The sequence below is a fragment of the Papio anubis genome, chromosome 1 (assembly GCF_008728515.1).
Source record: "Papio anubis isolate 15944 chromosome 1, Panubis1.0, whole genome shotgun sequence".
Lineage (NCBI taxonomy): Eukaryota > Metazoa > Chordata > Mammalia > Primates > Cercopithecidae > Papio > Papio anubis.
The window spans coordinates 65,110,327-65,126,324 of NC_044976.1; the positions used below are offsets into that span (position 1 = coordinate 65,110,327).

At 37.7% G+C, this 15,998-nt stretch overlaps 1 protein-coding gene across 26 annotated transcripts in view; it reads left to right on the forward strand.

The window, feature by feature from the left end:
- SGIP1 (SH3GL interacting endocytic adaptor 1) overlaps positions 1–15,998 on the forward strand; it is a 215,062-nt gene that overhangs the window by 174,996 nt on the left and 24,068 nt on the right. For all 26 annotated transcript variants that reach the window (XR_002523955.2, XR_002523954.2, XR_002523953.2 and 23 more), the window contains one exon: positions 8,764–8,875. Coding sequence is in view for 23 of the 26 variants with exons in the window: in XM_021942573.2 (XP_021798265.1) it covers positions 8,764–8,875 (112 nt within the window). In the remaining 3 variants the exon portion in view is untranslated. The remainder of the gene's footprint in view (positions 1–8,763; positions 8,876–15,998) is intronic.

Genomic DNA, 15,998 nt, shown 5'->3' on the forward strand with positions numbered 1-15,998 from the left:
GTAATTTACATAAACTAATGAAACTCTTTGTCCCAGTGTTCGCTGTTGGTTACCTTGCAGTTACTGGATTCTGAAGACAAGCAAAGACCACAGCAGCATGAAACTATTTACTTATAACCTTAGTCCTCATTCTAATACACTTTTTCCCAAATTAACACTGGTGTCCATCCCCACCCACTACATGAATGCAGAACCCAGTAAGTTTTCCCATAAACATCTGATCATATAAACAATGGATATACCATGCAAATACAGTGCATATTTATTGCAAGTGAAATTGCCAGTCTTAGAAAGGATATAGGATTCCATGAAGTCCATGAAACTGGTGATGTAAAGCTTTTCATCACACCTAAAGTCATTGTCAGTCTAGAATTTAACAGAAATTAAAACCATTAATTACTAAAAAAGAGGGAAAAACATAAGCTTACATCCGAGCCACTTCAAAACAAAGACAAGAAACTGAGAGACCCTTAGAATAATGTATAAAACTCTCAATTAACTCTGCAATAATGCTCCATTTATGATCGTGAATCAAAGCCAAACCTAAATCTTGGGTGATGTGTAAAGCTGTAATACAATTTTATCAGAAAAATATACCCTTCCCAAAAAATCAACACAAATTATTTTTATTCATTCTAAGAACTCAATTATTAATGTAGCTTAAACTTTGTTAATAAAAGATCGTTTCACAAGTTTAGTTTATGACAGGTTAGAATCTCAATCAAACCTGTCTGTCGTTATGTACTATGAAATTTTAATATCCATTTTAAGTACCTTAATTGTTAAATGACTTCTCTGTTATTGACTATCCTCAAACAACAAGAACATAGAACATCCTGTATCATCATATTTAATCCTCCCAATGTCTGTAAAAGGTACTCTCTTCATTTTACAATATGATGAAGCTGAAACTCAGAGAGGTCAGGTAATTTTTCAGGGTCACAGAGTAAGGGTAAAACCCAGATTCAGAATTAGTTCAGTCTCTTTACAACATTCTTTCTCTTTGTCCCTGCATTATATATAACATATTCTATAAATTATTATACAGTTGGGTCTCATTTATCTTTTTCCTAATTCTAACCAATACAATCAGCTTTTAAAGAAAAAACTAGTCTAATTTTCACTCTTTGCTGCTTCATATATCTTCTGGAGCATTGTCTCTCTTCTATGCACTCTGAGGCTTTCTGATGTCTCCATCTGTTGGTTATATCCCTGTATTGTCATCCCTGGGCATAAGGGTCATTTGCCCCCTGCCTGCAGCAGATCTGGTAGGGTGGGCAGTTGTTTGGCCTGATAGCCTGCAAAATGGGGACAGTCATTAAACAAATCAGCCCACTCTTTCCTGCTGTCCATGCTTCAGATTGTGTTTTCGGGGTGACTATTTCCAACCTCAGATGAACAGAAGGTAAAATACGCAGCTATCTTGGCATCTGGCATTAGTGGTGCAGATCCTTCCTGCATTTGGATAAGATTGGGAGCACTGGTATTATTGTCCTAATTTAACAGAGGTGAAGCTAGAATCATTGACCATCTCAGGTCAAATATTGAAGAAGCACAGTCAAGACTGCAGCCCACACCCTCTGACACCATCCTAGACTCCTTATTGCAGGCATTTGTTATCTGAATTTGAGCAGGTTACTTAAGCACTCTAGCTTTCCTATAAGAAACAGTTGTTTGAAATAGCACCTACTTGGTGAGATGGTGGTGCAAATTAAGGAAGATAACACACGTGAATTATTGCACAGAGTATGAATACATTACATAATAGATATTACCATTTATTGTTAATTTTGTGAAAATGCCACAATACCCCCAAGGGAGCCACTAGTTTGACATAAATTCATACTAAATGTAAAACTGAAAATACGTTGTCTTCATGAGCTGGCTTTGATGAGAGAAAGTGCTAAACTTCAACATTGCAAAGTGAATGAGATTATATGGAAAACGGAGAAAGTGCACAGGAAGAGGAGACTGGCCTGCCCGAATGCAGGCTTGCTCACTGCACATGACTGGCAGAAGTGCATAGGAGGCACCTTGATTAAACTCAGGAGGCAAATGCTCCTTTATTTATAAAAGGAAACCTTATACTTGTATTCAATTTCTGTACCTGTGCATTTTGCTTTTTTTCTCTTTCCTCTTTTTCTTCTAATTTTTTATTTCTCTTCTAAAAACTCTCTTCCTCTTCTTTAAACACTTACATATACAATCTGTTCTCCTTCCGCACGTTCATTTTTCATTTGTCTCCCCATGAAATGCTTTCATAAATTAAGGACCTCATCTTTTAAAGATGTCAGAAGTCATACTGCTATTAAGAATTTAAATTATTTTTACCTCAGGCTGTCTACATATGTATATCTGTGTGACCTTGCTTGGTAATGAGAGTCACAGAAAACTGCCTCTCAGAAAACACACAGTCACACACTGGTGATTCTCTGTGCCCTCTTCCGTTCCTCAGAATCCCCTCAAAGCGTGCATGTCAATTACTTCCCAGTACTCTGGAGATGCTTTTCTGTTGGAGGTCCAGAGGCTAATGGCAGCAACTCATCCTTCCGGGATGCATCACAGTTCTGTTTTGATTGTTTACTTGCCAGGTGACAATGGCAAGGCTATTGAATGACTTGAAACCATTTTCTCATCTGTAAAACAAGGGCAAGAATGGTACTTATAGCGCTCATAAACTTACCTTATTACCAGGATTAGTAATTAATATAAGTAAAGTCCTTTGAATAGTGGTCGGTATGCAGTAAGAGATAGAAATTTTCATTGCTGCTACAATTACCATTAAGAGAGCCAGAAAACCTAAGATTGAATTTCAGCTTCACCACTTACCAGCAGGGTCACTTTGGGCTAGAGATAATTACACCTAACCTGTGTACACTCCAGTGTACAAAGGACTTAAGCCACGTTAGTGTTTGATTTTTGATGTTATTGAAGGACAGACAAAAAAACCATGTCAATAAATACTGCCTCCAATTGAATTCTTGGTAAATTATTATTAATAATAATATAATAATTACAATATTAGACTGTTCTCTAACTTCATACAGTGTTTCATTTGTAGTTAATATTATAATCCTCTTTTATACAATAAACTCCATAGAGGGAAGGATATGCCTCATACATTTCTGTGTATCCCTCGGCACCTAGCACAATGTCTAATTATTACAGGAACTCACATTTTAATAAATTACTTATGATTATTCAAATAATCTATTTGTTTATTTGAATAAAATAAACATGCATTCAACCAACTTTATATCCTTTTGACACAAGTATTATTATCAAGCCACTGAAATCAATATAATAGCTACCTATGTGATATGTGAAAAATTAGGCACACATGCACAGATTATATGATAGAATTTTAGTGACGGAAGGAAGCTGAAAGAATTCTACGCTAACTCCATGCTCAGAGAAGAATTCAATTTTTTTGTATCTCCCTTTGTTTCTGCCTAAAAACCTACTGAACTTCAAAGAACCAATTCTAATTCAACAACCTCAGTAAAGTTCACCCTGACAAAAATGACGGCAACAAAAACAATAATATTAGTCATATGTTTTCAAGTACATACCATGTTAAGTATTTCACAAATGATTTATGTTGTTTGATGTTCACCATGAGCCTTTAACATTGATACTATCTTTATACCATTTTAAAGATGAGGAAACTGATTACAGAGAGACTTAAATACATTGTCCCTCGACATACAGATGGTAAGCCAAAGAGCCAGGATTCACACCGAAGTCTATATGACTCTAGAGTCCAGGTTTCCTTTATTAAATCAACTAATAGCTTCTGCTATACCACTCATTTAGTAATTAGTCTTGCAGTGAAATAATCCCATAGTGATGTCACTTGAACCATCATCTTACCTAACCTCTTGTTTGTATACATTATTGTTATTTAGTTTTCCATATGTTTATGTCTTTTTTCCTGAAAGACTACATATTTATGTCCTCACCACTATCTTGTACATGGTAGTGTCTCAGTAAATACGACAGAGCCATCCAAATCTCCAGTGAGGGCATGCTGTTTTCAGGGCAGTTTATTTTTCTGTTAGAAAGTTATTCTTACTGTAAAAATTTTAAATGCCTATAGACGACTTAAAATCATAGGATCTTAAAACACAGACACTATGCAGTCTATTGCCTTCATTTCATGATCGAGGGAACCTAAGTTTAAGAGATTTCCCCAAGGCCACAGAGCTATTAACTTGCAGATCTATAGCCTTGAACTCTGGTCTCCAGAGTCGCTGTCTGTTAATATTATTACAGTTATTAGAAAACAGTTTCCAGGCCCCTCTTAGTCCTCTTAGGCCATAAGGTTTGAATTTCTCATTATCTTGGACACTTTTCTGGTTTTAGCCCTGTTTTCCAATAATGTTACTAAACAAAAACTCTCTGAGGTGCTATGGGGGAATGAAAGCATTCATTTATTACTCATATCATTTTCACTGAGTCTAATCTTTATGCAAAATACCTGGTATTCTTGTCAATTAAACATTGATCTGCCTTTTGATTTGGTCATTCTACTTTGTAGGAATACATTACATCTTAAGGAAATTAAAAAAGGAAAACAATGCCAGTTTAAACAAAGATGGATTTAGATTGCTATCTAGAAGTGGTTCAACATTTGGACAATGTTTGTAGAATAACAAATAGTTGCAGAAAATGATATGTAGACTAAATAGCAATAAAAAATATTGTAAGTGGGAAAAAGTAAAACACAAAATGGCATATCAATTGCAATGTATAGGGATGTGACGAAATTAGGGTTATAAATTTTGGATCCTTAAAGATAAGAAAGTTCTTTGTAAATGTTTGTTGTTTTGTGTGTTTCTGCTTCCCTGGCATCACTGATCAGTTCTACCATAAGGACTATAGTGCCCAGAAGTTATCATAGCTAGAGGATGTGTTGTTGGGGGACGTAGGGGAAGGTGGGTAAGGAGAAATGGGTCTTGATCGTGCTACAGATGGCCTTGTGTATCATTACACTGAAGAGTGTGGTCTTTGACTTGTGGATGTGTGTTCCAATTGCCATCTGTGAGCTTTAAAACAAAGCACACAAGCAAACAAAAAGCACTACAACCATCATTTCTAGTGATGTGTCTCTTACTCATCCTTTGATATAGCCCAAGCTAGGCAAGAGGTTTAGAACTCAACAATAGAAAATTTGATGATCAACTAAAACCTCCAGGTGCTTTTTTTCACATATTCTTCTTCCAAGCAAGTTTTCACCAAACCACAATTGTTTCATTAATTTTAAACCTTGATATATAAGAATTTTACATTTGTTTCTGCTGATATTTTTCTTATAAGTTCCAGTTCAGTACCTCAAAAATACAAGAAAAATTTTAGCTCTTTTAATGAATCTGCCATGATGATCATCATAAAAGTAGCTAATCATTACTGAGTGCTTACTGTGGTTCAAGCGCGGTGCTAAATGCTTTGCCTCATTTTATCCTCAGAACAGGCCTACAAAGTGGGTATCATGACATCATCCCTGCCAAAGATCATTTAGATAACAAGTGTCAGAGACAGGACTCAATCCCAGGTATGTCTGATGCTAAATCCCATGCTCTTAGCCACTACAATGTGCCATTTCTGAGCACTTTATTCAGTTTTATCCAAGCCACTAAAGAGCCCAGACTAGGGACCAGTCTCTGAGATAATCCACTAGACAGTTCCTTCGCAATGGATGTATAGCTACTGATTCATGCTCATTGGATATTGTGATTTATCTAATTGTCAATTCGCTTGGCAAGACTATGATCCATACAACTTTTACTATTTTATTCACAAGACTATCCTAGAAGACTATTAAATGCTTTGCAGAATTGAAAAATATTATGATGATGACATTCCCTTTATATACTAGCATCTGCTTCTCTCCTCATTTTTATCTTTTTTCCTAAGAAATCTCCTCATCTACATTATCATCTCCTTCACTAAACTATGCACCACACTTTGAGCGTTGGTTCCATCAAACTGTAAAATGAAGACAATACTTACTTCATACATTTACATAGCTAGCGTGCTCTAAACTGATGTCCATTGTTTCAAATACTTCAGAGACCTCCCATCTTCCATTCAGGCTGTTCTAACCCAACTTCCAGAACCCCAAGAACCTCAGGAAATTTATAATTCTACTTTAAATAATAAATATGATGTATATATGTGTGCTTTGCTCTAAAAAGTATTCTTAGATTTGTATTAGATTATCAAAAAGGAATTATGATTTTAATGGCTATAAAGACAAATTTTCCTAAATGTTTATATAAAACTCTTCATGACCTAATTGCTAACTCCCCAAGCCTCGTCTGCTTCCACATATCACCCTTCAATACCCACCACACTCACATACACACACAAACAGTACCACACTTGCTGTGGTTTCTTAAATGTGTCTGCTCAGCTCCACACGTACATACAAGGTAGACGTCCTTCCTTCTACTCTTTGTAAGATCATCTTCTTCCTCAGACTTCAGCTCCAATATCATCTTAATGAAACCTTCCCTGACCTATACAAGCATCATTAAGTGCTTTCATAGAGCTTTGCTCATTTTTTTAAAGAACTTATCAAATCACTCCATTTGATTGTAGATTTATCTATCCTCCTCACCAAACGCCAAGTTTCAATCACATAGTAGCAATGACCCTGATAGAGTGGTAACAGTCCAGCCCTCTTACCACTGTGGCCTAATTTTAACCAACAGTTAGAGAAGCCATTCTTCTCCAGAAACTGGTAGTCGCTCAATAAACATTTGAACTAACAACTAAGAGCAACTAAACTGAACAACACCATTACAAAATAATGGCCTGTGTTTATTGTGCCTTTATTGTCTATAAATGTGCATAAATCTTACTTTTCTGAGACCCAACCGTGGATAATTCAACATGTATTTAGTGGAAGGCCAATATCATCCAGGCTGGGTTTTAGGGACTGTCAAGGTCTCATTAAAGAAGCTAATGCCATTGTAACTCCCTTTTAAAATGTAGGGCTCCATGGGCAGCAAAGACTTAGCCATGCATACTCCAACTTCAGACTCACCCAGTGAGTCTGTAATTGCCCACTTGGTACATAATTGCCTACTAAGAAGGCAAAATAATTATGTCCTCAGAGTCTAAGCTTTGAACTCCTACATACCCCAGTGCCAATCTTAAACTTTATGCATACCAGCTGTGCAGGACTGAACAAGTTGTATAAACTCTTTGAGCCTTGTTTCCATCCAACTGTAAAATGAAGACAATACTTACTTCATACATTTACACAGGTAATATATATAAAACAGTAAGTGTGCAACAAATAATGGAGGTAATTAAGATTAGTGAATGTTGATGATGTTGATGATCACAATGCTGCTGCTGATGACATCAGTACATTGAACTGTAACTCACTGAGGGCAAAGACCATGTGTTTGTGAATCCCCGACACCTACCATAATACCTGATACATAGTAGATATTAGATATTAGATAACTGTTTGTTAAATTAATTGTCAATTGCCAAGTCCAAGATATTGAAAGCCAAGAGGAGACAGAAAAGAAGCTAGCATGAGGAGGGAGGTGTATGAATGGTAAATTATTTTCAGACCTGGAGAAGAGGACAAAAGTTATTGAAGGCAAAAGAAAACAAGCCTAACACTAAAGTATATAGTCTATGCCGGGAGTGGGAAGGAGTAAATGCATTTTGTTTGGCAGGAAGGGGAAGCAGTGCGTATGTGACATAATTAAATACTTTATGTAATAATTACCAAAACTTTACTGCTCAATACCATGCCCACAGATCAATAACAAAAACAATAATCTTAAATGTTGATGCTTTCAGAAGCTACAGGTTACAGCAAAATGATACAGGAAAATGTTTCATTTAGAACACTGCATGGTATGGTGTGAAAAACATGAGTTCCATAGGGAGATACACCTAGGTTTGAATTTTTGTTTTGCCATTTAACTAACTATATTATCTTAGGCAAGTCACTTACATGGAGCTTCCGTTTCCTCTTCTATAAAATGGGAATAATCATACCTATCCCACAGGGCCGATGTGGAATTTGAATAAGATTATTCGTGCAAGGCACCCGTGTTCGTACAGACATGCCTTGCCCATATCTGCATGAACACCTGTGTATAGCAGGTGTTCAACAGACATGAGAGCCGGCGTTATTTTTAATAGTGTGAATTAGTGCATTTATGTCTTGTGCTAAGTCAATGTGTATATTTTGGTTGTGTATGTTTTTGGACATGTAAACTTGAGCTTACTTGATCTGAGAGTAACTGGGCTTTTTGAAGTGGAAATAATCCAGGAAAAAAATGGGTAATGTGATACCACTTGGCTGCTATTCAAAATGAAGAAATGAAAAAAGTTTTTAGTATGGGCAATTGATTGAACTGAATGCTCAAATAGGAAACTAATAATTGTCTTTATTAACCACCTGCTGTACAAACTGTCATGCAAATACTGCCTTATGTTTTATGCAAAACATTTGAAAACCCCTATGACTTTGTTCTGCTTGGATTTTCTTTTCTGTGCCAAAATACGTAATTGAATTAATTTCAAGTGTGTTTGTCTGTAAACTAGCCAAATATTTCCTTTTAAATACTTGAGCTCTATGTTGAATATACAGAGTTATGGTTCTTAGAACATTTTTTTTAACATTAAGGGGTAGATTTTATTCCTTAATCCTTTAATGGGCTTTTAATTTCACATATACTAAAGTGTCTCTTAACTTCATAATAAATGAAAACTTTTCATTTCATGCAGGTTCTTCCAGGGGACCCAGCCCCCTAACCATGGGAGCCCAGGACACTCTTCCTGTTGCAGCAGCATTTACAGAAACAGTCAATGCCTACTTCAAAGGAGCTGATCCAAGCAAGTAAGCCTGATACTTGGTCCATGCAAAAAATAATTCAGTTAGCAATAGTAGGTGGCACAGCTACAATAGAGGTGAAAATGTCATTAGGAATATTGATTTCATGCTTTTTAAAATGTATCAAGAGAATTTACTCTAGAAACCTTTGATTCCGTTTTGGTTCTAGATAACTTACTCTAGAAACCTAGAAATCTTTGATTCTGCTTTGGTTGCAAGTAACAGAAAACTCTAACCCAGTCTGTCAACAATGAGGAAATTTATTGTCTCACAAGAGTAAAAGTACAGATCATGTCTTTTATTGTCTTAATCTTTCCTGGATGGGAATCACCCACATATAAATTAAAACGATGGTTCACTGGAATGAGAACATGAAAGAAAAAACACCTTCCCAAAACACTCAAAGTAGCAAGGGAACAAATTTTCTGTGACCCTTACTAAGTAAGGAAAAACTGGCCAAAAATGAAAGAGAAAGAAAAAAATTATAATCAGAGCAAAGTAAAAATTCTAGGGAGAGTTCACCACCTTCTATTTACATGAGCCTGATTTCACTTATACATGTACATACTGACAATGGACTTGGTCTGAATGCATACATTTATATAATTAAATATTTGACCTCTTGCTAAGGAATTCCATAGATAGGATTCAGAAAATCGATGGTTTCCCTGAAATTATATTGTGTATTTTATGTGTGTGCACATGTGCATTATTCTATAGAAAGGGTCTATAACATTTATCACTTAACAAAGGGATTTGTAATCCAAAAAAAGATTAAAAGTGATTAGTGATCTACACCGAAAACTAAATAACTAAGTCAGACTTAGTTTCAATAGTGTCATTAATATAATTCCAGGTCTGAATATGATCAATAAAGGGAACGCCTACGTGAGGAAAGAACTGTTCTTAGTTTTTTTACTTACAAAGACTAGGGCTTGGAAAAACTTAATATCTATGACATAAGAACTGGAGACCAGACATGGTGGCTCACACATGTAATCCCAGCACTTTGGGAGGCTAAGGCAGAAGGATTGCTGAGGCCAAGAGTTCGAGACCACCCCTGGCAACACAGGGAGATCCTGGCTCTGCAAAAAATACAAAAATTGTCTGAGTGTGGTGGTGCACACCTGCAGTCCCAGTTACTTGGGAAGTTGAGGTGGGAGGGTCACTTAAGCCTGGGAGGCAGAGGCAGCAGTGAGCCATGATCACACCACTGCACTCCAGTCTGGGTGACAGAGCAACACCCTGTTTCAGAAAAATAAATACAATTTTAAAAACCGGAGAAGAAAAAGTCAATGTGTATATAGAAATCTAAAACTCGAAATCTAACAATATTATACTGGAAAACTAATATAATTAGTCACTCCACCTTTAAGTGTACTAGCCAGCCGCTAGGATCTATCAACTTCATGTCTCTTTAAACATCTAGGTTTCATTCTATGCCCAGAATATTATAGAGAAACAAACACTGTGGACTCTGGATTTTCCATGTCTTTTCTCTTTCATCCTCAAAACAGAAAGGCCATTTGCCACATCCCTGTATCAATAGAAATTACAAGCTACCTCTTAGAGAGCATACGTCTGAACTGTTAAAGCAAGTAGACACCATGAGCGTTAGCTGTGGATATGTTTTATTCATACATATTTGTTCTGTAGAATCTTCTTTGGATAAAGGATTTGCATAATCTTCTGTTATTCCAGTTCTAAGAAATACTTACCACTGACTACTGACCATACCTTAGAAAATCAGGTTGGCCTGAATTGAGAAAAGCAGACAGAAACACCCTTCTATGTTTTTATTTATTTTTTGAGATGGAGTCTCACTTTGTCACCGAGGCTGAAACACAATGGCACAATCACAGCTCACTGCAGCCTCAACCTCCCAGTCTCAGGCAATTCTCCCACTTCAACCTTCTGAGTAGCTGGGACTATAGGCACACGCCACCACACCTGGCTAATTTTTGCATTTTTTGTAGAGACAGGGTTTTGTCATGTTGCCCAGGCTGGTCTTGAACTCCAGGGCTCAAACGATCTGCCCACCTTGGCCTCCCAAAGAGCTAGGATTACAGGTGTGAGCCACTGTGCCTGGCCAGAAATGCCCTTTTTAAAAATTAGAGTAGTCAGGAGTGTGGAGTGAAAGTGAAAACCACTGGGGATCCACAAGAATGAATTCATCTTTGTCTGCTTCCTAATTGGCTTTCATTCGTTCATCCACTAATTTATTCAGGGAGACCTAATTGGTCTCCCTTCTTCCACTTTTGCACCCCTACAAAGTCTCAACATACATGTCACTCTTCTGCTCAAAATCCTCCTATCTTGTTCAAAGTAAAAACAAAATGCTTCATAATACTCTTACGAGACCCTCCATGATCTGCCGTTGGAGACTCCCCCAGCCTCACCCCAATGGCTGTTTCTCTGATCCCATCTCCATCACTCCTTTCCTTATCCCTGACCATGCCTCCAACCCTCACCTCCATATTCACTCCAGTCTAGCCACATGGCCTCCTGGCGTCTCTCTTCCATCACCCCAACCCATCCGCACCTCAGGAGTTTTCATTTGCTGCACTTTCTGCCTTCAGATGCTTTCTCTCCTAGGTTCTTCTCCTAGGTTCTGAGTGACTTGTCCCCTCATTCCCTTCATGATTCTTCAGTAAATTTATCAAAGAGACCTTCCCTGTCCATTCTGTATAAAATAATAGCAGAGCTCCCCACCCCGTCAACATTTTCTTCCTCTTTACCTCACATTCTCTGTCTCCATAGCCCTTCTCTCTTAACATCTTTTTTGTTGTTGTTGTCCATTATTTGTCTTCTTCCTTACTAGAATGTAAACACCATGAGAGCTGGATTTTGCCTGTTTGGTTCACTGTTGTGTCCTCAGCTAAACAGGACAAGGCATATTTGCTGAACAAGTTAAATTGAATTACTCTCCTAACATTTACAAAATGGCTACTATGTACCTGCCATTGTGCTAGACAGGAGACATATTGGTAATAAAGACAGCTCATATGCAAAATAGGACTTGTGCATAAATATAACAACAAGTGCACCATAGAACACGTGTAACTATGGTGCAATGGGAGTCAAGAAGCCCTTAATAACATATTTCTTAATTCCAATAAGTGGTATAGCAGCCTATCCCCTGTCAGCCTGTCACAATATAAGCCAGAGTTTTCACCCTGGTTCAGTTTCCCAATACACTATGACAGGTGTGCAGGGTGGTCTGCACCTGTAAGCCTGGTGTCTGCAGCCTTGGCATTCCAATGACATGGCACTTGAGCCAAATTAATATTAGTGACCCTTCTAAATTAACTGAGCCTTTGACTTGTGGATGTATATCTGTTTTTAATTTTATTGCCACAAATAGTTGTAGGATGTCCTGTATGCTGGTAGGTGGGAGATCCAATATATTTCATTAAAATTTTGAAATCAGAAACTTACAAATGAATAACTTATAAACATAAATGAATCATGAAGTGACACTCTTATATATTTAATTGCATCTTCAGTACCATGTTAATTGCTCTTCCTTTATTATTCACTTTCAAGGAAACAACTCAAGTTCTATCACCAAGTGGAAATAATGCCAACCAAGGTACCAAAGAGAGAAATGATTCAGCAAAGGCATTTGCATTTGATTTTATCTATAGTTCCCTGTCATCCTCCATCAAAGCCATTTGTTCTCAGACCACCCACTGGGAACAGAAATCTACTATCTTAATTATTATATACTATGATATGTAACCCATTTAAATATAGTTATACTCTAAATATTCGGAGCACCTGTAACAGGTATTCTGACATGTAAGACTTTCTCAGTAGCTCACTGACAGCGAATTCCTTGACCTTTGCTACTGATTGGGGAAACACATCTCCCGCTATTAGTTTCTATTTAAAGAACCTTGGTGCTTAAAAATAAGGGTCAGAGATTAACTCTCTAATTCCCTAGAAAAGCTTAGGTTTCTCAGCTGTCTCTTATCCTTCTTTTATCGTCACATTTTAATTATTCATTCAGTATCTGTCTTCCTGTTTAAACTAGAAGTTTGCACAAGGACCATTTGTCCAATTTGTCACTGCCAATTCTAGCACATTTATTGTGTAGGCAGCCTATAAATAAATATGTAAATGTACAAATTTATATTTTAAACACTGAGTTCTTACTCTGAGTTCTGCGTTATGTACCATTGCCTTCCCAGAACCTATGACACAGAACTTGCCTTCACAATAGTAAATAAGATGTGCACAAAACTGCAACGCAGTTTTCTAGAAAAAGATTTGTACCCGCTCCAAGCAAACCCAGAGAAAGGAAAAACCAAGGAAGGCTAAATGGAAAGGATATTAAGAAATGTTTTGGAAAGGCCTTCTTTTGAACTTAGTCTCATAATATGAAAAGCAGTACATAAGCCAAAGAAAGGGAATTGTAAAGAAAAGAAGAGAAGCTACATCTACAAAGATGTACACTGAGAAAGAGATCTGGGAGTTTAGTGAGCAGTACATATAAATCACATTTTATGAGAGAGATGCATCTCTGATGACCTCACACATTCCCTGAACAAAACTGGCCAGTGTTTCTGTGACCAGCGAATGGGTGCTGCCCATGGCACTAGGGAAAATCCAGTGTATAAGTCACTTGGCTGGTTGACTTTGAAGTTTTGCCATTTTTTGACAAATATTTCATTTATGAGGATTCACGTGATTTCTTATTTTACTCATGAAGTAAGCATCTATTCATATTTCCATCTCGCATTATTTCCACATCCAAACTCACATGAAATGTAGCCACCTTGCGTACTGGTAGGAACAATCCTTAAGTTAAAAATAAAATTATTTAGTGAGTATAGAAAATATTCAATTTGTTTATAGAACATTTCAGGTCAATTTAGACACTGGATGGGTTATTAAGTCAGCAAAAGTTCTGGCTCTGACAATTGTGATGCTGAAACGTAATTGAGGCTTCAGTACTTCTTACACAGGGCTACGTGGACTACCTCTCCCACCTTCTACCCGACACTAAGCCCCTTGAAAGCAGAGGCTATTTTGCTCATTTTTAAATTACCACCCCACTGGAAAAAATAATAATAACAACTTGCATAGTTAGGAGTGAATAGACAGATGCCTGTAATAAATGCCACCTCCTCCCCTGTCTGACTTGCTTTCAAAACAGAAACTTTATCTCCTACCAAGACACCGTTTAGATCTCATTTTGAGCAACCTGGAAAGAAAACTGAGAAAATTCCCTACCAGTTAAAAAACAGTTGAGCCACCACTGCTAATAACAATATACTGAGTGATGGTAGGTGCTGAAATCTAATTTTATAAGTGCTCTAATAGTTTTCTAATAGCTGCCAAACAATATTCTCCATGTCCACATATGGACAAATATCAAGGGTAGACTCAGCTTGAGGGGAAGTCAAGGCTCAGAACCAATTTGGCACTAGTATACAAACAGGGTTAATGGATCTAAAAGGTAGAGAAGGAAGGCAGCAGCTTGCTCCCAAACTGGGAGGTCAGCAGTGTTCTCCAGGAAAGATGGAGATGCAGACTTCCAGAAACCAAAAATCTCATTCAGAGCACTACAAAGTTATGGATTTAACACCTGAGTGAGGGAGGCTCACATGGCATCTTTAAGAAGCTCATCTGCTCCCCGTCTCTGCCCCAAACCCAGCCTTAAACATACAAGGCTATAGCAGTTCCTCATTTAAGCTATTTTGAATGTATGCCAGAGAGCACCTCACCTGAACCAGGTGTGTTTCATCAATTAGAGTTACACAATATACAAGGTGACTATGGGACAATGTGGAGACCCCATGCTACAATGTGAGCAAAGTTTTCATTTATTAACATCAATTTCCCTAGAAAGTACATACCTGAACTTAGAGGTGAAGTACTATAAGAGTCAACTGTGGAGACATTGGAGGAAATCATAAAGAAGCTCACTCACTTTAAGTATTTACTGTTTCCCAAAGAAGAATGAGCTTCGTGAAATTTCTGCTTTAGCCAAGGTAGAATAACAGACCAGTTTACCCTTCTACCTCAAACAGCTTAAAAATGAGCAAAATATATAAAACAATGACTTGCAAGATACTGGACCTCAGGCGAAGGCAGTGATCCCTAAGAGAGGAGTTGCGCCCTATGATTGCTCCAGCTTACTTCTTTGAGAGTTTTCAGGCCTAGCATAAGGAAAGCCCAGCTGACTTCCAGCTGCTCATGGGGAGGTGTTTCACTGGGGCACTCTACTACAAAACTGGCCGAGGGAAGTGCCAGGGGAAGCTAAGGTCAGTGGGTGCTGCCGCCACCATGCACTGCAGAAGATGGCAGTGGAGAAGGCATGAACATGGCAGGAGGCTGGAAAAGAATCCATCTGCATTGCAAGATCTGAGCATTGTGGCAGCCCAGCCAGTTGTACTCCATGAGTCAGATGACAGGAAAGCTGTCTGTGCTACCAGGCACTGGCAGAGCTAAATGACTTGCAAAACCCACACTCTGGGGACTCTACATGCACTGCAGGAACCACACACAAGCCTCCTGCACTGCAACAGCCTGGCACTACATAAGCCTTGTGCATTGCAAGAGCGTGCATTTGCAAGCAGGCTGGAAGGGAGAAGGAAAACCCCTTTCTCCTGCAGTGTCTCTCTAGCGCCCTCTACTGACAAAACTAAGCATGGTTCCTGCAGGCAAAGAAAATACAACAAAGGTCCATTAATTTTCTCAGCGCTGTTAGTAAAGGGTGAATTAGAACGGAGAGGCAATGAATTCATTTTATTTAGACATTGACACAGTGATTATAAATCTCATGTGGAAATTCAAAGGGCCTACCATAGCCCAAACAACTATGAAAAGCAACAAAGTTAGAGAATATCACTTGATTTCATAAGTATTATAAAGCTAGTGTAATCAAGACAGTGCGATATTGGCTTAAAAAATAGACCAAATAGATCTATAGAACAGAATGAATCGTGAATCCAGAAATAGACTCACACAGATAAGGACAATTAGATTTCAACAAAATTTTCAAAGTAATTCGGTGGAGAAAGGACAGTCTTCTCAGAAAATGGTTTTAATCTTCTCTGAAGAAAAAAATATGCTTCAGAAAATGGCTGAAACAACTGGATATTTATATCTACAGACACAC